Source organism: Hippocampus guttulatus, chromosome 4 (assembly GCF_054856545.1).
Source record: "Hippocampus guttulatus isolate MCC_2025c chromosome 4, RoL_Hgut_1.0, whole genome shotgun sequence".
Classification (NCBI taxonomy): domain Eukaryota; kingdom Metazoa; phylum Chordata; class Actinopteri; order Syngnathiformes; family Syngnathidae; genus Hippocampus; species Hippocampus guttulatus.
In genome coordinates this window covers 6,385,556-6,412,120 of record NC_141264.1, presented here as the reverse complement: position 1 = coordinate 6,412,120, position 26,565 = coordinate 6,385,556, and the positions used below count along the sequence as shown (strand labels likewise).

Here is a 26,565-nt window from a genome sequence, read left to right as displayed (position 1 = left end):
AGGTACCGGGTTCAATTCCAGCTCCAGCCTCCCTGTGTGGAGTTTGCATGTTCTCCCCGGGCCTGCGTGGGTTTTCTCCGGGTGCTCCGGTTTCCTCCCACGTTCCAAAAACATGCATGGCAGGCTTATTGAACACACTAAATTGTCCCTAGGTGTGAGTGTGAGCGCGCATGGTTGTTCGTCTCTGTGTGCCCTGCGATTGGCTGGCAACCAGTTCAGGGTGTCCCCCGCCTACTGCCCGACGACGGCTGGGATAGGCTCCGGCACTCCCCGCGACCCTAGTGAGGATTCAGCGGTTCGGAAAATGGATGGATGGATGGAATGACATTATTTGAGAGACATGAATTGAAAAAAAAATCACGGATTCTGTCTTGAAATCAACTGCTTATTTTAGAAAACAGAGATCTAGCTTGTGATACTGAGTGGAAAAAGAACCGGTGCTTTAATCCAAGTGTTTGTCTCTCCAGGTTTTGGAATCAGCACCGCATTTTGGGACCACCCCTTCAACACAGTCATCCCTGATGAGAAATTCTAATCGTGAAGGTCTCCAGTACAGGGCCAAAAGTACTTATCAAGAACCCTCCTGTTATGTCTTACACAAACCAGACAGCCCAATTCCACCAAAATGGAGGATACAGCTTTGCCTCCGCCGCTATCCGTCCACACTTTCGCTATTTCATTTTGCATTCCCATTCCTGTCAGCGCCACATTCCTTCTTTCTGTGCGTATTGCTGTGCGCTTGACCTCACTGTTGCAAGGCATCGCTCTGCCCAAACCAAATCACCCGCCATTGCTGCTCTCTTAACCACACTGACCTCCCCTGTCAGATCACTTGAGTTAGCCCGCCGCGAGATGCATCTGGGAGGTGATTGAAACGCAATTCAAACACGGCATTACTCGGCCATCGGGCCGACACAAATGAATCGATTTATCCTATCGACTATTCCATCGATTACTTGCGTCAACAACACCCCTGCGCGTCAATGCCCGGTTCATTTTTTGTTTTTGTTTTTTTCCGTAAAATTTTGGACAGTGATGAGCATCCACCTACAAAAAACGTCTTGCCAAGGTTGATATATATTATCACTAAAAAGTAGACAATATGTTCATATTAATTTTCGTATAAGCCATTGTCTGCTGGTGCGCACTCTGTCTCGCTGGCTCAAGTGCCTCTGCTCCGCTGGCCCACAGTTGATGTGAGGAGAAAAGGCCGCGTCTGCCATGCTTGCCTGTTCTTTATTTCCCACAATAATCGCCTCACTTTACACTCACATTCATCACTGCTCAGCGTTTCTCGATGAGACGGACAGGAAGCTATGCTAAGCTAAGTTAGCTGAAGAGGCTTTAAACACGCACCAAGCGGTCATGACAAATCAGTGGAAAGTCAAGTGATGCGGCATACTGTGACAAAGATTAAGTTTGTTCAGTGTTAATTTACTTCAAAACACCAATTTAAAGCTGTATTGTTAGCTCGAAGAGTATCAAGCAGCCACCGGCAAGTCATCACGCAGGTCACATTGCCGCGTTCAAGTCTTCAGTCTTGGCCAGCTCTCCTTTGCAGCAATTTATCAAATCTTATTTTTCTCCCTTTTCAGTCTCAAGGGACCACAAAGCCTTGGTATCTTCATCTGCATGAACATGTTGCCGGAAGGGAGCATCCGCAGCTACAAATGTCGGTGCAGAGACACAAAATTGGCCAAACATCGGTTCCGTGTGCCACAAATATGAATTTTAAAATGATTAAAAACAGTTTTGAGACATGCGTTTCTGATTCAACCCAGTGCTGCATTCGACACAACCGAGTTTGTCGACTTATTTTTCCCCGCCATACCGACGCATCTATCGTTGTAAAATGTACTCTGGCGCAGAGTTCATTTAATCAAAACCACTGTGGAAACAACAACCACAACAACAACAAATCACTGTATAAAGCACTGTATTTTTCCAAGTGTGTTAATTCCCCCCCCCCCCCCATTTTCTCTCTTTTGTCAATAATGATGCTACAACAATGTAAAAAAAATAAATCATGTTTTATAAGATGGTTTGTACAGCAAATTCTTAGATAGCTCCAGCATGACAGATCAGCGGTTTTTCACCAATTTAGAAATTGATGGATGATGTCAACATACGTGCCAGAGGAAGAGTGAAGGAATGAGGTCAGCTTGCCAGGCTTCCGGCTGCGGGGACTTTGGGGTCATAGCTGTCTGTTTCCATCTTTCTTTTTTTTTACATGTTGAATTTGGTCATTTAAGAAGAAACTGTGCATTGAGCGACTGCTTGCGATGACTCCACAGCTCCCAGGAGGATGACGATGGAGCGACTATCTGACTGAGCAGCAGGAAGTTTCGATAGCTGACGGAGCCTCAAGCGTCCCCTCTGGGCACCGTTGATTACCAATGCAGAACAAACCATTGACACGAAATATATTTTGACTTAAGAGAAAATTTACTTCAAGGGAATACACTCGTTGGCAGAATGACTCACATTTTACGAAATACGTACATGCATATTATATTCATGCTTTTTACCATTTTCACCCATTTTTAATTGATGAAAAATGTCAATAATTGTGGACTAACAGTTTTTGTATTCTAAACAGCAGCAATAACTCTCAGTCTGTGATAATGAGGCGGCTGTGTCACTGAAACACAACGTAACCCTGTATTCGCAGAGTTGGCGACATGTTTTCTTCATATCATGTGTCAGTACTGTAATAGAAATATGATCATATTCATGAATGTCCAATGCATGAAGAAAGCCTTGATATGAATTTCAAGCACACATATGTTCATAGGTAAACCATTTAGACAGTGGTGATGATGATGATGATGATGATGATGATGAGTGTACCAGTAGAGGTTATGCACAAGTCATGCCTGTTGGAATAAAGTATACACAAATCATGATATTTATTTGATCAACATACAGCTTGATTCTGGCAATGGATATTGTGCTTAATATTGACAAAATTGTGCATATTTCCCTAATTTGTTTTAATGTCTCATACATTTTATGTTGCAATTTTAAATTTCAATGCAAAATGTATTTGTAAATAAATGTCTACATTTCTGATGTTAGTTAGTACATCTATCTACCATACAGTTCTAAAGTACTGGGCTCAGATCTGGGCCCCGGATTTCCTGTGTGGAGTTTGCATGTTCTTCCTGTACCTGAGTGGGTTTTCTCTGGGTACTCCAATTTCCTCTACCATCAATAATAACATGTCTGGAATGTTAATTGTCCATCGTGCTGGGCGAAATTAACACAGACTTCGAAGTGTGTGTCGAGTCAGTTAAATGGCAACGATGTTCGAACCTTTCTGAAGCACCCTACCATGTGATTGATTCAGGAAGTGGATCTCTGGTTTGGCGATTAGACTGCGTGTCACCCATTCGCTTCATCCTCAAAAGGGTCGCGGGGGGTGCTGGAGCCTATCCCAGCTGTCTTCGGGCAGTAGGCGGGGGACAACCCGAACTGGTAGCCAGCCAATCGTGGGCCAGACATAGACAAACAACCTTTTGCGCTCACAATCAAATCAAGGGACGATCTGGAGCGTTCATACAACCTACCGCTCATGCATGTTTTTATGAAATGTGGGAGGAAACCGGACTACCCAGAGAAAACCCACGCAGGCACAGAGAGAGAACATGCAACCACCGCGTGTCATTTGAACCATAAAAGATGCAGCAATACGCGATGCAGTCGTTTTCACTCCACTGGCTACATGAACATTTCTGTTTGATATTGTGGCTTACAGACCGTTTTCCTCTCTGAGGAAGCAAACTCTGGCAGCGATTGGACAAATCAATGCCAAAGAGTAAAACCCAATCGACATCTGTGACAGTGAAGCCTCCAATTGAAGTTCAGTATGACTTGTCAAAACCGAACATTGACAGACACAAAGATTTTTTTCAAAAGCAGGAGAAAAAAACAAAACAAAACAAAACACCAAACCGCCTCAGTCCAGCCACTTTATTACAGTGAATGTTAGAAACTGACAAACCATCAAAACATTTTGATTTTCGATGTGGCCAAATGCATTTGAGGAATAGCAGCTAACAGTCGGATTGTTTCTTTACCTGTCAGATTCCCAATTGTGCTTTTCAGAACAAAAAGGCCAAGAACTTTGAGTTACTAGTACAGGTAGTGGGAGTTGTGATTATAAGAATTATGAGGCCCATCGAGTTTGGTTCACACATAGCGACCCATCGTTCAGTGTAATTTACCCAAATTAGACCGATGAGAAGGTTAGCGAAGTAGTCGGCGAAAAAACAATCTGCACTACCCCTCTTCTGGTGGGGGGGGGGCAGGGGGGGGGGGGGTGTCCAGAACCAATCAACCACAATAAACAAGGAATAACCTAAATAAAACAAGGCTTTATTGATAGCTCTTATGTATTTTTAAAATTGCAGCAGCATGAAGTATTTAATATTTGTAACTGTCTTTACATGGCAAGTTTTTTTGGAGGGATAAGAAGAACAAATTGTATATTGCAACTTTTTATTTGTGCACCTTAAATGTACCGTATTTTCCGTACAATAAGGTGCTTCGATGTATAAGGTGCACCTTCTATGAATGGCCTATTTTAAAACTTCATTTATAAAGCGCACCGCTACAGAATATTTAAAGTACTGTACTCTATCCAAGAAATAAAAGTATTGATCCATGTATAAGCTGCACTGGATAATAAGGTGCACTCTTGGCATTTGAGAAAATTGAATGCTTTTACTGTATGAGCGCCTGATAGTGCGGAAAATACGGGAAAACAAACACAGACAGACGTCAGGGTGAATTTTCCAATCCTTCATTCTGGCCATCTCTGCACTGTCTGCAACTTGGAAGAGTGTCTGCCCGGCCACACGTCATCTCCTGTCCTGGTGAGCTTCTGGCTTGTGATTTCTATTTCTCTGATTCAGTCTCGGGTCCCATCTCTCTGCGCTTTCCCATTGACTGAGGAACAAAAAATTGTAAATAACTGTTGGTAATATAACTGCCCCTCTCCGGGAGCCGTCACCTTACCGTGGTGGAGGGGTTTGTGTGTCCCAATGATCCTAGGAGCTAAGTTGTCTGGGGCTTTATGCCCCTGGCAGGGTCACCCATGGCAAACAGGTCCTAGGTGAGGGACCAGACAAAGCACGGCTCACAAAACCCCTTATGACCGACAAAATCGATGGCACTCAGTTTCCCTTGCCCGGACGCGGGTCACCGGGGCCCCCCTCTGGAGCCAGGCCTGGAGGTGGGGCTCGTTGGCGAGCGCCTGGTGGCCGGGCCTACACCCATGGGGCCCGGCCGGGCTCAGCCCGAAGAGGCAACGTGGGTCCTCCTTCTCATGGTCTCACCACCCGTGGGAGGGGTCAAAGGGGTCGGGTGCAATGCGAGCTGGGCGGCAGCCAAAGGCGGGGACCCTGGCGGTCCGATCCTCGGCTGCAGAAGCTAGCTCTTGGGACATGGAATGTCACCTCTCTGGCAGGGAAGGAGCCCGAGCTGGTGTGTGAGGTAGAGAAGTTCCGACTGGATATAGTCGGACTTGCCTCCACACACAGCCTGGGTTCTGGTACTAGTTCTCTCGAGAGGGGTTGGACTCTCTTCCACTCTGGAGTTGCTCATGGTGAGAGGCGCAGAGCAGGTGTGGGCATACTCATTGCACCCCGGCTCAGTGCCTGTACATTGGGGTTCACACCGGTAGACGAGAGGGTTGCTTCCCTCCGCCTTCGGGTGGGGGGACGGGTCCTGACTGTTGTTTGTGCATATGCACCAAACGGCAGCTCAGCATACCCACCCTTTTTGGAGTCCTTGGAGGGTGTGCTGGAGAGTACTCCTGCTGGGGACTCCCTTGTTCTGCTGGGGGACTTCAATGCTCACGTGGGCAATGACAGTGAGACCTGGAGGGGCGTGATTGGGAGGAACGGCCCCCCCGATCAGAACTCGAGTGGTGTTTTGTTATTGGACTTCTGTGCTCGTCACGGACTGTCCATAACGAACACCTTGTTCAAACATAAGGGTGTCCATATGTGCACTTGGCACCAGGACACCCTGGGCCGTAGTTCGATGATCGACCTTGTGGTTGTATCATCGGATTTGCGGCCGCATGTTTTGGACACTCGGGTGAAGAGAGGGGCGGAGCTGTCAACTGATCACCACCTGGTGGTGAGTAGGCTCCGATGGTGGGGAAAGATGCCGGTCCGTCCTGGCAGACCCAAACGTATTGTGAGGGTTTGTTGGGAGCGTCTGGCGGAATCCCCTGTCAGAAGGAGTTTCAACTCCCACCTCCGACAGAGCTTTTCCCATGTTCCGGGGGAGACGGGGGACATTGAGTCCGAGTGGACCATGTTCCGTGCCTCTATTGTTGAGGCGGCCAATCTGAGTTGTGGCCGTAAAGTGGTTGGTGCCTGTCGTGGCGGCAACCCTCGTACTCGCTGGTGGACACCAGCAGTAAGGGATGCCGTCAAGCTGAAGAAGGAGTCCTATCGAGCCTTTATGGCCTGTGGGACCCCAGAGGCAGCTGACGGGTATCGACTGGCCAAGCGGAACGCAGCTTCGGTGGTCGCCGAGGCAAAAACCCGAGCGTGGGAAGAGTTCGGTGAGGCCATGGAAGCCGACTTCCGGACGGCTTCGAGGAAATTCTGGTCCACCATCCGACGTCTCAGGAGGGGGAAGCAGTGCACCACTAACACTGTGTACAGTGGGGATGGGGCGCTGCTGACTTCGACTCGGGACGTTGTGAACCGGTGGGCAGAGTACTTCGAAGACCTCCTCAACTCCACCAACACGTCTTCCTTGGAGGAAGCAGAGTCTGAGGACCCTGAGGTGGGCTCTCCTATCTCTGTGGTTGAAGTCACCGATGTGGTTAAAAAGCTCCTCGGTGGCAGGGCCCCAGGGGTGGATGAGATCCGCCCGGAGTTCCTCAGGGCTCTGGATGTTGTGGGGCTGTCCTGGTTGACACGCCTCTGCAACATCGCGTGGTCAACGGGGAGAGTGCCTCTGGATTGGCAGACCGGGGTGGTAGTCCCTCTTTTTAAAAAGGGGGACCGGAGGGTGTGTTCCAACTACAGAGGGATCACACTCCTCAGCCTCCCTGGTAAGGTCTATTCAGGGGTGCTGGAGAGGAGGGTCCGTCAGGAAGTCGAGCCTCAGATTGAGGAGGAGCAGTGTGGTTTTCGTCCCGGCCGTGGAACAGTGGACCAGCTCTACACCCTTAGCAGGGTCCTCGAGGGTATGTGGGAATTCGCCCAACCAGTCTACATGTGTTTTGTGGACTTGGAGAAGGCGTTTGACCGTGTCCCTCGGGGAGTTCTGTGGGGGGTGCTTCGTGGGTATGGGGTACCGAACCCCCTGATACGGGCTATTCGGTCACTATACCACCGATGTCAGAGTTTGGTTCGCATTGCCGGCAGTAAGTCGGAATCGTTTCCAGTGAGGGTAGGACTCCGCCATGGCTGCCCTTTGTCGCCGATTCTGTTCATAATCTTTATGGACAGAATTTCTAGGCGCAGCCGAAGCGTTGAGGGCGTCCGTTTTGGTGGCCTCAGTATTGCATCCCTGCTTTTTGCAGATGATGTGGTGCTGTTGGCTCCTTCAAACGGGGCTCTCCAACTCTCACTGGAGCGTTTCGCAGCCGAGTGTGAAGCGGTTGGGATGAAAATCAGCACCTCCAAATCTGAAACCATGGTCCTCAGTCGGAAAAGGGTGGAGTGCCCCCTCCGGGTCGGGGGAGAGATCTTGCCCCAAGTGGAGGAGTTTAAGTATCTTGGGGTCTTGTTCACGAGTGAGGGCAGGAGGGAGCGAGAGATCGACAGGCGGATCGGTGCAGCGTCTGCTGTGATGCGGACGTTGTATCGGTCTGTCGTGGTGAAGAAGGAGCTGAGCCGAAGGGCGAAGCTCTCAATTTACCGGTCGATCTACGTTCCAACCCTCATCTATGGTCACGAGCTATGGGTCGTGACCGAAAGAACGAGATCCCGGATACAAGCGGCCGAAATGAGTTTTCTCCGCAGGGTGTCCGGGCTCTCCCTTAGAGATAAGGTGAGAAGCTCGGTCATCCGGGAGGGGCTCAGAGTCGAGCCGCTTCTCCTCCACATCGAGAGGAGCCAGATGAGGTGGCTTGGGCATCTGATTCGGATGCCTCCTGAACGCCTCCCTGGTGAGGTGTTCCGGGCATGTCCCACTGGGAGGAGACCCCGAGGAAGACCCAGGACACGCTGGAGTGACTATGTCACCCAGCTGGCCTGGGAACGCCTCGGGATCCCCCGGGGAGAGCTGGAAGAAGTAGCTAGGGAGAGGGAAGTCTGGGCTTCCCTGCTAAAGCTGTTGCCCCCGCGACCCGGCCCCGGATAAGCGGTAGAAGATGGATGGATGGATGGATAATATAACTGCCCTCCAAATCAATATGTGAAATGTCTTACTGGCATTGGGAAAGGCTGAGTGGGGGTTACTGCAGGCTGACCTGATGGAGACCTCACACATGTGGCCGCATTTGAATTTTCTTTCAACATGTCCATCAAATCAGAACAAGAAAAATCAATTGTCACAGTTTAGTCTTAGAGTATATAACTATATAGATCTATCTATCTATCTATCTATACATATATGTACAGTACTGTATATGTGGCACACACGAAGGACTTGTGTGAGGGCAGCATGGGATCGGCTCCCACTCAGTGACGGTGGGAATGTGGATGTGAATGGTCATTTCTCTCTGTATGTACCTTGTGACTGACTGGCGACCGGTTCAGGGTGTAGGATAAGTGGTGTTGAAAATGGATGGGGGTATATACAGTATATATATATATATATCGTTGCGAACTCGATGAGGATGTGGAAAACCACACTTGAAGCCACTTACCCAAGTGTCCATCAAATGTGGCATATACCAAGGTGATGCACTCTCCCCACTGCTGTTCTGCATAGGACTGAACCCCCTAAGCCAAGTAATCACCAAGACAGGCTATGGATACCGCCTCAGAAATGGAGCTACGATCAGTCACCTCCTCTACATGGATGACATAAAGCTGTATGCTAAGAGCGAAAGGGACATAGACTCCCTGATCCACACAACCAGGATCTACAGCAGCGACATCGGGATGTCATTCGGGCTTGAGAAATGTAGTCGGATGGTGACTAAGAGAGGAAAGGTAGTCCGCACTGAAGGGGTCTCACTCCCTGAAGGAACAATAGCAGACATTGAGGACAGCTACAAGTACCTCGGTATACCACAAGCCAATGGCAACCTCGAACTGGCAACAAGGAAAGCGGCTACGGCCAAATACCTCCAGCGAGTGAAGCAAGTCCTAAGAAGCCAGTTCAATGGCAAGAATAAGACCCGGGCAATAAATAGCTATGCCCTGCCAGTGATCAGATACCCTGCAGGAATAATAAGGTGGCCAAAGGAAGAGATTCAGACCACGGACGTTAAGACCCAAGGTGACTGATCGTAGCTCCATTTCTGAGGCGGTATCCATAGCCTGTCTTGGTGATTACTTGGCTTAGGGGGTTCAGTCGTATGCAGAACAGCAGTGGGAAGAGTGCATCGAAGGAAGAGATTCAGACCACGGACGTTAAGACCCGAAAACTCCTAACCATGCATGGAGGGTTCCATCCCAAATCCAGCACCCTGAGACTGTACGCAAGCCGAAAGGAAGGAGGCCGGGGACGAGTGAGTGTGAGAGCCACTGTCCAGGATGAAACATCCAAGCTCCATGAATACATCAAGGAGAAGGCTCCAACGGATGACGTACTCAGAGAATGCCTCAGACAATGGGGAACAGAAGATGAGGCGCTGGAAGAGGGACCATCATGGGAGGACAAGCCCCTACACGGGATGTACCACCGGACCATAACTGAAGTGGCCGATCTCAAGAAGTCCTATCAGTGGCTAGAGAGGGCTGGCCTGAAGGACAGCACAGAGGCACTCATCCTGGCTGCTCAGGAGCAGGCCCTGAGCACCAGAGCCATTGAGGCCCAGATATACCATACCAGACAAGACCCAAGGTGTAGGTTGTGCAAAGAGGCACCTGAGACGATCCAACAGCCTACATGGAACGCCATAACCAGGTGGCTGGCATAGTCTACCGAAACATCTGTGCGGAGTATGGACTGGAAACCCCAAGGTCAAAATGGGAAACACCTCCGAAGGTGGTGGAGAATGACAGAGCGAAGATCCTGTGGGACTTCCAGATCCAGACTGACAAGATGGTAATGGCGAACCAACCAGATATCGTGATCATAGATAAAGGGCAGAGGAAAGCCGTTGTAGTGGATGTCGCGGTCCCAAGTGATGGAAACATCAGAAAGAAGGAACACGAGAAACTCGAGAAATACCAAGGGCTCAGAGAGGAGCTGGAGAGAGCCTGGAAGGTAAAGGTGACAGTCGTGCCTGTGGTGGTCGGAGCACTCGGGGCAGTGACCCCCAAACTAGATGAGTGGTTGCAACAGATCCCGGAAACATCGGACATCTCAGTCCAGAAATGTGCAGTGCTGGGAACAGCAAGGATACTGCGCAGAACCCTCAAGCTTCCTGGCCTCTGGTAGAGGACCCGAGCTGAATGAGGGACGGACACCACCCGAGGGGGGGGGGGGGGGGGTGAGACGAGGAATTTATTATTATTTTATATATATATATATATATGTGTGTGTGTGTGTGTGTGTGTGTGTCAGAGAGGGAGAGGAAGAGAGAGGGACACAATCAAAAAGGCGGGTGGAGCAGTAGGACCCAGGGTTGCAGCAACAACAGCAGTAAGGCGGTGAGCAGGCCTAAGGGAGGAGCCTGAATATAAACCAAACAAGCCTCCACACCCTGCAGTCAAAGGAAGTTCCTCTGCATTCTTTCCATACATGCACACACACACACACACACACACACACACACACACGCACACATAGAAAAGAAAGCTGCGAGTACTCTGCTGGCTGAGTAAGTGTTTGCAGAGTGACTGGGTGTTATTTCTGCTGTTTTCACCAAAGCTGACTTAGATGAACCCCCCTTCGTGTTCCTCAGTAGTAGGGGGTGTGGTGGGCCTGCTGGAGGCCTGCTGGAGGACTGGAGACCAGAATCTCATCATCACCCAGGCCCTGCCAGGTGTTGTATTTCTAAATTCATCCTCTTTGTCACGTCACGTCACTTTCGCTCGCTCCTTCTAATCATTGCTCAAGCTGAATGCGTGGCTTCTGCTATCGCTTGTGACTGCCCTTTTTATGCACTCTCACTATGTCTTTGCATTGCAGTTTGATACGTCTACAAAAACAACTTCCTGTCTCTAACTGTAAAAGTGCTTCACATGCAGCCTCACAATAAATTCCCTGTGTTGTGTTATGTTATTGTCATGTAATATATTCACAGTGTTGTGTCGTTATCATGGAATACACTCACAGGACATTCATTTGGTACATTTCCAAATGAGCTCCAATACACTCTCAAAGATCTTGCTTTTAACAAGAGAGATAAGGCCCAAATTTGTGTTTTTGTGTATTACTGTAGTTGTTGCAGTGGTACACATTTGCATTGCATCACACTGAGATGTTCTGCTGATATTTGGGCCCTGAAGCTAAATAAGATCATCAATAAACCATAACCACCTGAAGTTGGACAAAATACTGTATCAATAATGTGATTGCCTTATAGGGATGGTGCATTTCCACCCAAGTATGTCATTTGTGGTCAATGAATTGAGTATTAATTGCTGTATTCTCCTCAATGCATATCTAAACGACCATTGTCTCGTTTATTATTATGATCTTGGAACACATATTTCCAAAGGAGGAAATTTACAAAATGTTGTCAGTCCGTCATTGGTCAGCGGCCTGGGCGCCTGTCCGTCAACCTCAGTCTGTCATTTTTCAAGCCGAAACAAACTGTAAACGTCAGCCGTTCAGTGCATCAAGTTACTTTAACCGCCCTTTCGTCATTGCTTCTGTCCTCTGCAAATTTCCGTGGTTCATCAATACCTGACCAGAAAACCCCCAAAACAAAACACTTCATAGTCCAACAGAAAAAAACTGATGTGATTAAAATTGTAAATGGAGTGCACGAGAGGCGGCCCTGTGTTCCAGTGGTTAGCGCGTCGACCTCACAGTGCAGACATACCGGGTTCAATTCCAGCTCCGGCCTCCCTGTGTGGAGTTTGCATGTTTTCCGCGGGCCTGTGTGGGTTTCCTCCGGGTGCTCCGGTTTTCTCCCACATTCCAAAAACATGCATGGCAGGTTGATTGAACACTAAATTGTCCCTCTTGGTTGAGTGTGTGTGCGCATGGTTGTTCGTGTCTGTGTGCCCTGCGATTGGCTGGCAACCGGTTCAGGGTGTCCCCTGCCTACTGCCCGAAGACGGCTGGGATTGGCTCCAGCACCCACCGCGACCCTTGTGAGGATGAAGCGGATCGGAAAATGGATGGATGGATGGATGGATGGAGTGCACTATAAATCAGGGCATCTGCGTCATACAGTGGTTGTCCAAAAAGTTTCTCACACACACACATACACATAACACTACATTTCACATTCACGTCACATGCCAATCTCTTGAACGCTGCAGCAAATCAAAATATTTTTGTTAATATTACAAAGCTAAAGGTCCAAATTACTGCCATCGAGTTCCTGGGTCCTTCAACCACGAGTAAGAAGTTAAAACAATAGACATTTATTTGTTGGTCATAAGACTGTGATGAACCAGAAAGTCATGTGCTCTGTCTGTTTTTGTTAATATATATTTTTTAATGTGCAGCCTGTCGAGCAAAGTCGTCATTAAAAAAAACAACAACACAAAGTCCGATAGTGCTCTTATTTTCCTCTCTCAATTCTTCCACCTCACCCGAATGGAAATAGCTAGCAATCAACACCACGAGAACTACATTAGGGTCTTTGTCTGAATCCGAATTCCACCAAGACAGTGTGGGGTTGGAGAGAGTCACAACACCAATCATGCTCTGTAGGACATTAATTCCACATCAACAAGGAGGCTGATGTGCACAACATTGAATAATTTAAGGAGCACAGGAATATAATCTCTGTCTCTCTCTCTCTCTCAATGGGAAAATAACAAAATCTTTGTTGTTGTTGTTGTACTATTTCCAAAGAGTTTTCATGGGTTCTTTCAAAACGTGATTGGTAAATCAAGCAATTTGGTGAAAGAAGCAATCTGGCACATCAAAATAGAGTATGTTTTGTTTGCTCATTTCACCACATTCTTCTTCTTCTCAGTGCCATCATGAGTAAGGCAGGATGTGACGACGATGGAGGAAGCCTCTTTGAGGCGCACCCTGAGAAGTTACCAAGTGACAAGGCCACGGCTACTACGGCAACAGGACCGGGATGGACAAAGGTTAGCTGCCCTTGTTGTGTGTCGGACCGGGTTGAGCCACTGGTTCTGGTGAAAGTTGGTGAGAAGGTCTGTCCTGAGACCAAAAGATGGCTCATCAGATTGATTGGAACTCCACAGAAAGAAGGAGGTGAGATACTTCATGCACTCAGTGAATTTGTACACACAAACATGACATTTCATATGAAGTGTACCCTCATTTTTTGTATAGTAGTGTGTGTGTGTGTGTACATATATATTTGTCAAAATATGATTAAATGGGGTGACAATATGCTCTAGAAAGTGACACAGTATGTCAGCTTGACTTAATCCACTGCTGAGCAATAACGCAGCATTCTATAGTTCGCAAGATGACATGTTGCCTTGCAGTAAGAATAACTCCACTCTTAACTGCTTGGTCAAAAGTAACCCAAATTGGGTGAAATAGCTAACCCAATGCTGGGTCCGAAAGGGACAGCGCCAATGCTGGGCTATTTATACCCAATGCATTGAGTTGAGTATTCGACCCAGCACGATGGGTCAAGATTTTGGTCCAACATCGGGTAACAACTAACCAGACAGATGAATGAAAGCTAGCAAGGGATTAATGACCATGTTATCAGTACCTCACACAACAATGGAACATCCAACTGACCAGGACTGGATCAGTTCGGCAATTCATTTGTTCTGTAGTAAGTAAGTAAGTAAGTCTGTAGTAACTTTTGACTCAGCATGAGACTTGTTTTTAGTTGGACTGTTTTTGTGCTTTCTACTGTCTTTGTTATTTATTTAGTGTTTTATTATTTGTTGTTGGATGAATTATTTTTGCTCCAATGCTTGTTTTAAAGTGCTCTCTTAATACAGTTGAGTTGAGTAAGTTACAAGTCAAACACGACATACAAGTCAAACACCAAGAATCTACATTGACGTGGGACCAGAAGGAAAGAATATGTTTCATTTGATATGTTTGTCTTTAAACATGCTGGAAGGAGCCTGCAATTGTCTCCCAGTCATTTTGAAGTCATGCTGCCTGAAGTCCTGTTTTTTTAAATTCTTTTTTTAATGGGACCCCAAATCCTCACACTCTTCGATTGAACATCTGACCTACTTTGTGTGTGTGTGTGTGTGTGTGTGTGAAGTTTGCCTGTATACTTTTTCTGCTATTAGTCCATAATGCATTTCCCTGTTTTCGCTCACTGCTACTCATGGATAGGATAAATGCCCCCCCCCCCCCCCCCCAAAAAAGGGTCATGTGCACAAATGTTCTCTGGGCGTGCGATGTGAGTTCAAGACAAAAATAAAATAAAGACTCATGCACATGCACAACATGACCGATCATTTTCCCTCCGGTGGATGTTAACGTCAAAAATGTTAAGTAAAATCAAGATTTCTAATGAGAAAAGGTTCATATTTTTTTCAGCCACATAGTACTGAGACATAAAACTCCATTTTATTCTTGTTCTTTACCCTTTGGGGCATAGATTTCAAAATAAGAGTGTGGAAAACTCCTCCACTTCCCCAGGTGCAGCATTGCTGGCTCACCCAGGTGAAGATGCCACTGGTGACATCATCATGGTCTCCGCCCCACGGTGCACATTGTTACAAGCCACTGAGGAGTTGGGCCTGTGTAAGACGTATAACACCGGGGAAATGGAGACGTTCTCGTACAACGACAGAGACAACTTTCGACATTCAGGTAAACAAGTAGAATGATGGAGGGAAGAATGAAGAAATAATAATAATAAGTGGCAGAAAGAAGAATGACACATCTGACACGCTTAATGATAAAATTGTGAATAAATGCTCAAATTGGAAAATCGAAAATCAAAAATAAAAGCAAAAATGAAATGATGTAAAAAAATACTAAAGAACTTGGGTAATTGCTTTGATTATATTTAATCCGTTTCAAATGTCTGGTACTTTACGGTTGTCGGACACAAAATGTTAACAATAAACAAGCCCCAAAAATCGTATTGTTTTGTTGAACGTGTTAAGATAAACAAATGCAAGTCAATCAAATTATTCATTCTCCTTTGAAGCATCTGGAGTCTTTAAATTAAATGTCTCATGATTGACAGGTGTGCTTCAAGCTATTTGGGTTGACTTGGATTTTCTTTGGCTTTCAAGTTTTTGTGGAAATGGTTTTCTGCTTCATGCGAACTTGAGTGCGGGAAGATATCTTTTCAGCGTAGTAGGATACTTCACATTTAGAGGTTTTCCTGCATGTTGTCGAACAGACCTTTTACGTCCCTGTTTGACAGACGACATGGAGATCTTCCTGACGCTTGCTGAGAGACAGTACATCATCAAGTATGAGCTGGAGGGTCTGCGTGCGCGGAGGGATGTGAGGATACCCGGTCTGGCTGACAACTACACCCTACAACACAGAGACAACATCTGTGAGTCCTACAGGAGGATGGAATAGAAATCATGGTTGACAAGAAACAGCATTTCTTTGCTTCATGTTCAATCGTGCCTAGATCCTACTTTGTGTAACAACATAACGCATTTTATTGATTTGAATGTGGTGCAATTGGCTGGAATACATACGACCCTTCATCGTATTTCATAAAATGATGTGACCCCCCCCCAAAAATACAAACAACAAGCCATTATTGATTTTTAACTGTCATGACAGGTATGTTGTTTTTGGCTGTCAAATTCCAGCCAGGATTAAGCTATATTTAAGCTACATTTCTGTCAATTGCTGATCTCAGCCATTATTGGCTTCTCACGTTTGATCACGAAAACGCTTCCCTCAGCATCTTTGTCAGGGCGTACTGTATGTTACTGCTTACTGTATGTCATGGTAATGGCTTGGTTACTGCGTGGTTCAGGACCTTCGCTCCAAGTGTTGTTTTGATGAAATGTGTAATCCTGAGTGATTTTGCAGGGCAGAAGATGACCTCCGCTGGTGTGATTGTGGAGACGTTCCCCCTTCATAACAGGACAAGACTGAAAGAGCTCAGTAAATCCTGGTACTCTGGGCACCAGCTGTCACAACCACTGGGTAAGTGAATGTGCATGACTGACACACCCACACCGTTGGATTCATTTGTGTGTGTGTGTTTGTATGCGCAATCTAAAGCTACATGAACCGTGTTTGGTGATATTTTGCACTAAGGTTTACAAGAAAATCTATTGAGTCCCTTATGCATCCTAGTAATGATCTTAAGGTCACTAGTGGCTGAAAGTTTTCTTCCACGTGGTCTAAAAGTTATTGCTGATTTCTTTTTAAGAGGAATCACTTGAAGTCGTCTGCCTCCTGAGCTTAGCTCATCACTGCAACCCCAAGACTTCATAAGTGGCCAAATGGATTATATTCCCCCACTTATGAGATCACAATGAGGGGACGCATTGCCTTGCAGAAGATGGCTGTCCTGTGTGGGAACACAGAGGGTGTGTTTATTCTCCCACAGTAGAAGCTCCAAAAGTGCTGCCTAACGCTAACTAATTGGCCACAACATCAGTTACCCCTGCACAATTCAATACAGCAGTGACATCCATCCATCCAATGTATGAAAATTCCGCCTTTTTGAAAAATCATCTTTGGTGATGTTGTCTCAGTGGTTACAATTTAACAGGATTGATATTACTGTTGTTCATTTTGGGGCTGACCTAAGACTGCACTGCATCGTAGTTTGGTTTGCTGTGCGCTGCGGTGCTACACCACAACAAACAACAAAAACATCACCAATAAACATCCATCCATTAATTAAAACCTCAATCAAACTAATTCAGCATTATAATAAAAAATTGGAAGGCCCGATTGGATTTTGCAAATAATTTTACAGAGATGAGCTACAAATTTTTATGGACCGAGGAGACCAAGATGAACCTCTACCAAAATGATGGAAAGGTCAAAGTTGGGCGAAAGAAAGGATGTGCTTCTCTGAAGCACGGTGAAGGTCATGTCATGGCTTGGGCTTGCATGGCCTCTTCTCAAATGGACTCACGAGTCTCTTTGTTGATGTAACTCATGATGGCCGTAGCGGAATGAAATCTGAAGTCGACCAAACTGTTTTGTCTGGCAATTTACCAAAAAATGCATCCAAACTAATCGGGAGAAGCGTCATCATGCAACCAGACAGTGATCCAAAACACTCTGCCAACACAACAAAGGACTTCATCGGGGGGGGGGGGTGGAAGGTCTTAGACTGGTTATGTCAATCACGGGACCTTAAACCAAAAGACGAGGGGTGGGCAATTAATTTTGCAAAGGGGCCACATGAAAAATGGGAACGCTTGCCCAGGGCCAAGCCAACACGGTAACCTCAACCTTGTCTTGATTATTTTTGATGTATTTCGAAAAAAGCATATTGTTTTGTTTCAATGAATTCCCATGTGTAGCTATGCTATGCTTTGGTATTCATTTGGAGAATATGTCATTCTAATTATTAATTATAAATGGTCATTAAATACCGGTAACATCTTTAACACTGTAAAAATTATAACAATAATATTGTGCACTAACCGCCAACACTCCCATCTATCTTTAGACAAGTACCAAGCATCACATTATTGACAGTGATGAATCATGATTTAGTGATAATTTATAATACACCGTGCAGGATATGAAATTGCAGATTTGCATAGAATGCTATCAGGCCCTGTGACTGACTGGCAACCAGCTCAGGGTGTAGTCTGCCTTCCGCCCAAAGTCAGCTGGGATAGGCTCCAGCACCCTCTGCGACCCTGTTCAGGATAAGGGTTGTGTTGAAAATGGCTGGCTGGATGGATGGATGGAAATTATCAGGCCAGATCTTCTCCACCTCGGTGTGTCCCCTACGATCTGCCAGTGGATCCTCAGCTTCCTGACGGGACGGACACAACAGGTGAGACTGGGAGCAACAACATCATCAATACGCACCACCAGCACTGGAGCCCCACAGGGATGTGTCCTCTCTCCACTGCTCTTCTCTCTCTACACAAACGATTGCACCTCAACAGATCCAGCTGTCAAACTCATAAAGTTCGCAGACGACACCACGGTCATCGGTCTCATCAAAGACGGCGACGAGTCTGCGTACCGCCAACAAGTGGAGCAGCTGGAGCTCTGGTGCAGCCGACACAACCTCGGGCTGAACACGCTCAAGACTGTAGAGATGATCGTGGACTTCAGGAAACATTCTTCTCCACAGTTGCCCCTCACACTATCCAACTGCCCTGTGTCAACCGTCGAGACCTTCAAGTTCCTGGGAATCACAGTCTCCCAGGACATGAAGTGGGAAGTCAACACCATCTCCATCCTGAAAAGGGCCCGGCAGAGGATGTACTTCCTGAGGCTGCTGAGGAAGCATGGCCTGCCACAGGAGGTGCTACGACAGTTCTACACAGCAGTCATCGAATCAATCCTGTGTTCTTCAATCACGGTTTGGTTTGGGGCCGCCACAAAAAAGGACAAAATCCGACTTCAACGGACAGTTAGGACGGCGGAAAAAATCGTTGGCACCGCCCTACCCACTCTTGAGGACTTGCACACTGCAAGAATCAAGACAAGGGCACGGAAAATCCTCCTGGATCCCCCGCACCCTGCCCACCACCTTTTCCAGCTACTCCCCTCAGGCAGACGCTACAGATCCATGCGCACCAAATCCAGTAGACACTTGAACAGCTTCTTCCCTCTAGCCATTAACTCCTTAAACAGTCACTGACGTAGTCACTCTTCTTGTACTACAAATACTGCTACTGGTTACTCTAAAATGGTTCAATGATTTGTTGTTTACGATGATACTAATGCAGCGTGTTATACCGGAGACAAATTCCTTGTGTGTTCTACATACTTGGCCAATAAAGATGATTCTGATTCTGATTCTGATTCTGATTCTTGGCCCTCCACACGTGCAGGAAATAAGAATGTTGCTCGCAGTCGGACCACTGCTGTCATTTTTGCTCGTCTCTTTCTTTGGAAAAATTGTTGCTAGAAGGCTTAGGAAAGTCGCTTTTGCAGCTTTAGCTTGTTACCACCTTTGTACGAGAAAAAACAACTTTCAAAATAAAAGCACCACATAGTTTTACTTTGACTTCAGGGTCGCTGTGAGGTTGGGTCAAAGGCTGTGGATGAGTCGGGTGTGGCCCCCGGGCCGTACTTTGGCCGGGTCTGCAATAGAGCCTGCGTTTCACCTTCTGAGGAGGGGGCTGAAGGAGGAAACCCCCACAAACAAGAAACTGAAAGAGGCTGCAGTGAAGGCCTGGAAAAATTCCAATGAGTTGATTCTAATAATTTTGCTCACTTCAAAAGTGTGTGGCTTCATGCAAAAGATGCTCTGTCCTGAGCTGTTTAACACATCTCGACATCAAGACTGTACCGTGAAACAAAAGCCGGAATGCTGCACTTTAGTGTGATAGCCATCTTTTAATCAGAACCGCACATGTCTTCGGCATATTGGACAACAAAAACAACGGAATTGACCTAGGCGTTTCGATACTTTTGGAGGGGAACTGTATCTGCTTTGTCTGTGCCCGTATGTACTTCATATCATCTCTTCTGTATTTCACAGATTCGGTCAATGCGTATTTTGGGAGCACGGTGGGATTCTACTTCAGCTTCCTTGATTTCTACACTTGGTCTCTGTTGCCACCGGCTATTCTGGGCCTTTGCATCACATACTTCTCCAGTAAGTATGTGCAACAATTTTGTTTGTCATTATTCAATGTTGAGATAGACACACAACACTCACCTTATTGTTATTGTTATGTAAATGAAGTTAAAATGAGAGAAATACAATTCTAAATAAATAGGGCATTTTCCAAAATTATTTCAGTCACAATGTTGTCGTATGATCTTGTTTTTAAAATTATGAATACCAAAAAATATCATTCTTATATTTTACCTTACCTTTTAGAAAATATACACACCAGCAGAGTGAGTCCAGTAAGAAGACCATTAAATTAATCACGTCCTAGTGGAGATAAAAGCATGAATATGCTTATCCTGGTCTGCGTGGAGCATGCAACTCTTCAGTGTGAATGTTTTTCAGCTGGTAAAAGGCCAACTTCGTCATTGATTTGATATGATTATTGAACGTCACGTCTGAGTGTTATAGCACCCAAAGATTTGGTCTTTTGGACAGTGTCTGCAGGTCTTTAGAACAGCAATCCTCTTTTCGTTATTGCCAAAAACAATAACGTTGGTTTTGTTTTGGTTTAGCTGAAGGAAATTTTGGTTCATCCAGTTGTGAATTTGCTCCAGACAATAAGTTGATCAAACTGCTGTCATTTGAGCGGCATAGATATAGCCGTGTGTCATCTGGATGACTGCGATAGCCAACATTGGCGTTCTGAAGCATTTGACCCAAAGGTGACATATACAGACTAACTCGAAGAAGTCCAAAGACTGAGGGACCCCGCCATGTCATGGCCATTCAATCTGATTGAATGACTTAAATTTGTTCTTGGTTTTACTGTTTGGTGCTTTCTACCGCCTTTATTACCGATTTGTCTTACTGTTTATTGTGCATGTTAAATTGCTCCATGTACAGCACTTTGTATGCAGCGATGGCTGTTTGAAAGTGCTCTATAAATACTGTTGACTTGACTTGATTCAAAACTTCCAATGGTAACAAAGTAACAAATTTCCTCGAAGTAGGACCTGAACCATTTTAGGACGGTTCCATTTAATCCCACCCACATTACAGCAGGACCTTTGATGTCATTTTTGTTCGTCTCGTTTTCGGAAATATCGTTGCTAGAGGGGTTGGAAAAAAATTGCTAAATATGGCAAAACGTTGCTAAGTAGGCAACACTTCAGTCACAAGTCGTAGCACTTACTTGCTACCTTGCTTGTGCGAGCGTCCACACATGCACTTAAATGGGCATATTCTCCCTTTCGCACTAAAGTTCCTTCCGTGCCTTTTTTACTCACTTTCAAGCGAGGACATGATCCCGTGTAGGCTTCTGACACACCCACTTGAAAAGTGACGCAGCCACCGAATTCTGAGGATGCCTGCAAGGCCCGCACATGTGAAGATTTCCTAAGACGTGTATTCCAGGGCTCTATTTGGAATATATTTCACACTTTACATGTAAAATTGACTTACGGATATTCCATAGTGATGTACGTGGCTCATTTGCATGTGTATTTTTATTCAGTATTTAATGAACCAAATAAAAGTACTTTAACGAGACGAGCGCGCTCATGACTGAATGTATATTTGGAACTGTCCTATTAGTTGAGAAGTGAGTGAGCTGGCTGTTGTTGAAGCACTGCCTTGCAACGCTTTCCGCCGTGCACGCAGGAAGCACTTCTATGGATTTCGATTTAAAGATGTCAATTTAAAACAAATGATTCCAAATCGAAATCACCATTGCCGCCCATTAGACCGACTGCATTTGGTGAGAGCGGCGCTTTCAGACACACTCCAAGGCACCACCACGAGTCAGGAGCTGCTCGGTCACAAGGCCGTCACCAGCACTCCACATGTGACTTTGACTTCATGGTCACTGTGAGGGCCGGTCAGAGACTGTGGGCTTTGCCCAAATCTGGTCGAATGTATTTCCGACATTTAAGGTGTTTCGTGTTGTTTTCAGGTGAGGTTCAGAAGGAAGCGGTGGAGGCAGTGGCTGGCTCACAGGCCGAGATCCACGAGGAGGACGCCGGACTCACCGCAAGTGGTCACATGATCCAGGCTGTGTTCAGCATGCTCTGGTCCACCGTGTTCATGGAGCTGTGGAAGCGTCGCAGTTCCTCCCAGTCCTACCGCTGGGGGACCCTTCACCTCGCCGAGCGCTTTGCGGAGCCTCGACCCGGTTTCCATGGCCATCTTGGGATGAACCCTGTCACTGGTCGTATGGAGCCTCTGTTTCCTGAATGGCAGAGGGATCTGCGGATGGCACTGGTCTCTATCCCAGTGGTCGGACTGTTTTTGGGTATGACTTGTCTTGATGCCTGATTGGTGTGAAAGTTTTCAAAATGATTCTTCAATTAGTTATTCTCTTTTTTGTTGATGGTTGCTAAGCTACTGTATGTCAAAGCCTTACAGATGGCAACAAAATTACAGAAGAGGATGTGTGACTCATTCAGGACAGACGGGCTAGCGCTGAAGTTTCACACGTGTGTGCAGGGATGGTGGTCCTTGGCATGCTGTGTTTCTACTGGGGGGAGAACCAAGTGATGTGGCTTCACGAGGGATGGGACTCCATGGTGTCCCAGACGTTACTCTACGCACCTTCTGTGCTTCACATTGTCTACACGAATATGCTGGCCACGGTTTACAAGAGAGTGGCCCAGTCTCTGACTGAATTTGGTGAGTGAGTGAGCAGCAAGGCTTTTGAACTGGATATTGCAACTTATTCTTGCCCTCTATGACCATTTTTTCAAACAATAAAGAGATGTTCACCCCTCTTGTGTCCTTTCAGAGAACCACAGAGAAGAGTCTGCATTCCAGAACCACCTGACAGCAAAAGTGCTGGTGGTGAGTCTCCACCTTTCTCATACACATAATTACATCATCCAACTGTCAGATGACACAGCTGTCCGTCCCCCCTCCCCCCACCCCCTGTTTCGTCAGTTCACATTCTTCAACTACTTTGCAGTCCTCTTCCACATTGCATTCGTCAAGCAGGATGTGCCGTTGCTTCGTAAGGTGACAGCTGATCCCCACATTACAACACTCACCAGCCGCATCTGTACAACAAATGAGAAGCCTTCCTGAAAAAAAATGCAAACTGAAATATGGAATAAAAAAAAAAATTGTCCGGTGGCCCAAATGAAACATTTCTGTCTTTGTGCAGCGCCTGGCATCTTTGCTAATCGTGACCCAGTTGGTGAACCAGGTGACAGAAGTGGCGGTACCTTTCCTCGTGGATCACTTCATTAGTGCCCCCCACAGGACGGAAACTGAAGATGACCCAGAGGAGGACAAATTTAGGAATCAAATCACCCTGCCAGTCTTCCCTGTGAGTGAACATTTTAAATAAGAAACAATGTTGATGGCATTTTGAGGCACAAACTATTGAAAAGGGACATCAAGTATCATGAAAACTTCACTTGTTGACTTGCCGAGTGTGTGGAATTGACCCAAAAACGATTGGGGGTAGTGGGGTGCCAGTCTGAAACCCACATCCCCCGTAAGTGAGACGCCCCTGCTGGTAAGCAGAGCTGCAGTGCGTTCTGTTGGGACCTGATAACCGACACATAACCGATGTGAGAACTAACATACTCGATGTCTCTGGATTTGTCTATCAGATTTAGTCTTGGGGGTGTGAAGGCATAATGTGGACTCATGCACAGGAAAGTAGGCAAGCAGTCTTTGACAACTTTTTGTTTCCCGCCAGGGCCTATTTGCCGAATACATTGAGCTCCTGGTTCAGTTTGGCTATCTGAGTCTTTTCTCATGCGTCTACCCTCTGACTGCCGTGCTGCTGCTCATCAACAACGTAATGGAGATCCGCTCCGACGCCTACAAGATCTGCAAACTCTTCCGCAAGCCGTTCTCCGCCCCCGCGGCCAACATGGGTGTATGGCAGGTCAGCAGATCAGGCATCGGGCGTAATTGTGACGAAGAAAACTGATGTCATTGTCTTGTCCTCCAGATTGCGTTTGAGATCCTGAGTTTCGTCGCGGTGGTGTCTAACTGCTGGCTGTTGACACTGTCTCCACAATTGCAAAGGATGCATCATGAGGGCCAGATGAGCAACACCAACATCGTGCTGATGGCCATTTTGGCTGAGGTATAAGGAAGGGCTCCCTCATGCAGAGGCTAGGCTATCCGATCTGGGACCACATATGAAAGTGGCCCAGATCGAACTCGGGGGGAGCTGTTCAGAGCTCAGTCATGAAAAAATCTGATACAGGTTGCATATGGGCAAAATAATCCCGATCGGGGTCAGATTTGTCTGCATTTTGAACCTAGCTATAGAGACACATGACTTGGCTTTGCACACTTACCGAAATCTTTTGGGCTAATTGTTTGGATTAATTAAAAATGACAATTATGTGACAGAACTAACAAATCCTATGGATTTTTCATAATTAAAGGCAGATTTATGTATTCAGCATTTATAAATCCATTGTGTTAACAAAAGTATATATTCAATATGAATTACTGCGGTGTATTTGGTTGACTTTATCCGATACAAACAACCCGTATGGTTTATTGTACCGCTGAAATACTTCAAAGGAATCCATTTTGACGTGATTCATTTTCCCGAGTACATGCTCAACTGATGTTTTCAAATGTTTTTGCAGCATGTTCTCATCGTAGTCAAGGTGATTGTGGCGGCCCTGATTCCAGACGAACCAGAGTGGGTCAGAAAAAAGAGGGCCCACATGCAGTACACGTCCATGCAGGCTTTACGACAGCAGGTCAGCACAATTGTGGTCCATTCCCTTTGTTACTTCAAGACAAATGATACATTAAAATCTAAAATTCTCATGAGGCATATCATCCCCAGTCAAGAAATGCCATCATGGACATCATTACAGATTGTCTTCTGACCGAAGACCAAACGTGGGGCTGCTGTCATACAGGACAGTCACCTGGAAAAAATACCTATTGCTCATGCTCGGCCATGATGTTTGTCGATGATATGACTCTGAAAATAGAGGTACTCTGTATAAAATGCCATTTTGTGAAACCTCTTCAATTTGAGATGGGCGTCTTCGTTTCAATCACATCCTAACTGTCTTATTTTAAATGTTATCATGGAGTTGTATAAAGACAAAAATCAATGTTGTTGATTGTCTCAAATGTTGCTTTTTAGCTTTTCGAGGTTTAGTTTTAGCTTGTAAAATGTATTCTTGCTTTCTCTTTCAGAACCTCCCTTCTGAGGAATCCTGAATCTGTGACGCAATGGATCAGCTGGACCCAAAACGAACAATTTTTGAGCTTCAATAGTCCGATGCTGTGCCTGCTTACTCATCATCCATAGTTTTTAAAGGTGCCATTTTATACTTTGGAGACAAATCACATTATTTATTTTATTCAATTAAAAAAAAGGTTTTATTACAAATTCACAACAGTAAAATGTTATACCCCAGTCTTAGATGAAGAAAAAGCTATTCAATGTGAATTTAAAAACAACCTTCAGACTTTAAGTGTGGCTGGTGGTGATGAGTTTAGACTAATACAAAGATGGATTCTATATTTGTGTCAAATACAATATTAACTGTAGGGCATGGTTTCCCCACAGCATTAACATTGGCATACCATATAACATGTTTTAAATGATAAATATTGCAACAATCCAAAAGCTGTCTTCCATGAAAATGTGACAATTACAAATAGAAACATAACACTACTGTCGAACATCTTGCAGAAACCCCACACAAAAACCCAATTTCGTGTGCTTGGTAATTTTGCACCTTGTGTTGTTTGGTCATCTGAAGAGCAGTAACCTTTGTCTCCCAAGTTCCAAATGTCAGCTTTAATTCCAGCAGGCTTCTCGCTAGAGAGACACATGGTGCTTCGACAATGTACAGTACACGCTCTCAGCTGCACTCTCCAATCACATGGACATTGACAGTGCAATTCAAACAGCATTTAGATTGTCCAATATTTGTCCTATTGTAAGAATACACGCAAACTGAATGTATATATTGTTGCCTTTAAAAGAAGATTGACATTACAAGGGTTTGAGTGAGGTGGTTAAATAGGAACAGTCTCTTTCTGACTTCCGGGTTGAGTGAACGAACGCTGGCGCGTTTTGGCTGCCGCTGCTCAACCCGTATTGTTTTGTGTTTTTTGTTATTGTAAAGTGTCCTTGGGTGTCTTGAAAGGCGCTTATAAATAAAATGTATTATTATTATTATTATTATTATTATTAAAAGGGAGTGCAAGTTCAGGGAGAGGCAAAAATATTTATCATGCTGACACTGAATTCTTGATTCTGTAGATAAGCTAAAGCGAATGACAATAGGAAAAGAAATATCTGAGTCAACAGTAAGCAGTTGACTTGAAACTGCTCTCTTGATCGTAATTATAGTTGTTTAGGAAAGTACTACAGACTACTACTTATTATTTGCTTTGGTCGTAACAATACTAGACTGTGTTTTGGTACTGAACTCCCATAAAAAATGTGGCTGCTAAAATGCTCAAATCTTTTTTTTTAATGCTGGATTTGAATATTAAGCCTTGAGAAAAATAATAAGGAAAAAACAAAAGACCACTTGTGCTCTGCTATTATATGCGGGGGGGGGGGGGGGGGGGGTGTTGTCCAATGTTTTATATTCTGGATTGTGCCTCTAATGACTGCTTAACTGGTCAGTATTACCACTCATTTGTCTTCTGTGCACATTGTGCTATTCACACTTCAGTGCTGGCAGACGAAGCATCACACA

At 45.7% G+C, this 26,565-nt stretch overlaps 3 protein-coding genes across 6 annotated transcripts in view; all 3 read left to right on the top strand.

The window, feature by feature from the left end:
* Positions 1-3,077, top strand: part of fa2h (fatty acid 2-hydroxylase) — a 37,320-nt gene extending 34,243 nt beyond the window's left edge. Inside the window, exons 8-9 of one of the 3 annotated variants that reach the window (XM_086108978.1) lie at positions 468-564; positions 2,295-3,077. In XM_086108978.1, the coding sequence (XP_085965104.1) occupies positions 468-535 (68 nt within the window). In that variant the 3' untranslated portion in view covers positions 536-564; positions 2,295-3,077. Of the gene's footprint in view, positions 1-467 lie in introns of all 3 variants that reach the window. The other 2 variants (XM_086108977.1, XM_086108979.1) reach the window with 2 other exon arrangements.
* Positions 3,078-10,619: 7,542 nt separating this feature from the next.
* ano10b (anoctamin 10b) lies at positions 10,620-26,421 on the top strand. 2 transcript variants are annotated; one of them, XM_086108362.1, is made up of 16 exons: positions 10,620-10,909; positions 10,997-11,074; positions 13,190-13,437; positions 14,809-14,982; positions 15,548-15,685; positions 16,180-16,296; positions 19,787-19,903; positions 21,816-22,154; positions 22,349-22,531; positions 22,644-22,699; positions 22,796-22,870; positions 23,019-23,183; positions 23,562-23,753; positions 23,820-23,957; positions 24,475-24,591; positions 25,043-26,421. In XM_086108362.1, the coding sequence occupies exons 3-16, from the start codon at positions 13,197-13,199 to the stop codon at positions 25,064-25,066; spliced, it is 2,076 nt and encodes a 691-aa protein (XP_085964488.1). In that variant the 5' UTR covers positions 10,620-10,909; positions 10,997-11,074; positions 13,190-13,196; the 3' UTR covers positions 25,067-26,421. The 2 variants fall into 2 exon arrangements, with proteins under 2 accessions (XP_085964488.1, XP_085964487.1); XM_086108361.1 differs by having other exon boundaries at positions 10,994-11,074.
* LOC147205766 (uncharacterized) lies at positions 16,307-19,069 on the top strand. The gene is made up of 2 exons (XM_086108365.1): positions 16,307-18,121; positions 18,237-19,069. The coding sequence occupies exons 1-2, from the start codon at positions 18,025-18,027 to the stop codon at positions 18,938-18,940; spliced, it is 801 nt and encodes a 266-aa protein (XP_085964491.1). The 5' UTR covers positions 16,307-18,024; the 3' UTR covers positions 18,941-19,069.
* Positions 26,422-26,565: the final 144 nt, after the last annotated feature.

What these genes read in the sequence shown, in the direction of transcription:
- ano10b (XM_086108362.1), top strand. Translation starts at nt 13,197, where the DNA reads ATGAGTAAGGCAGGATGTGACGACGATGGAGGAAGCCTCTTTGAGGCG. An exon ending in ATGTGCCGTTGCTTCGTAAG is followed by an intron (nt 22,871 to 23,018) that starts GTGACAGCTGAT and finishes GTCTTTGTGCAG; the next exon opens with CGCCTGGCATCTTTGCTAAT. An exon ending in TGCAGGCTTTACGACAGCAG is followed by an intron (nt 24,592 to 25,042) that starts GTCAGCACAATT and finishes TTTCTCTTTCAG; the next exon opens with AACCTCCCTTCTGAGGAATC.
- LOC147205766 (XM_086108365.1), top strand. Translation starts at nt 18,025, where the DNA reads ATGGATGGAAATTATCAGGCCAGATCTTCTCCACCTCGGTGTGTCCCC. An exon ending in TGACGGGACGGACACAACAG is followed by an intron (nt 18,122 to 18,236) that starts GTGAGACTGGGA and finishes GCACCTCAACAG; the next exon opens with ATCCAGCTGTCAAACTCATA.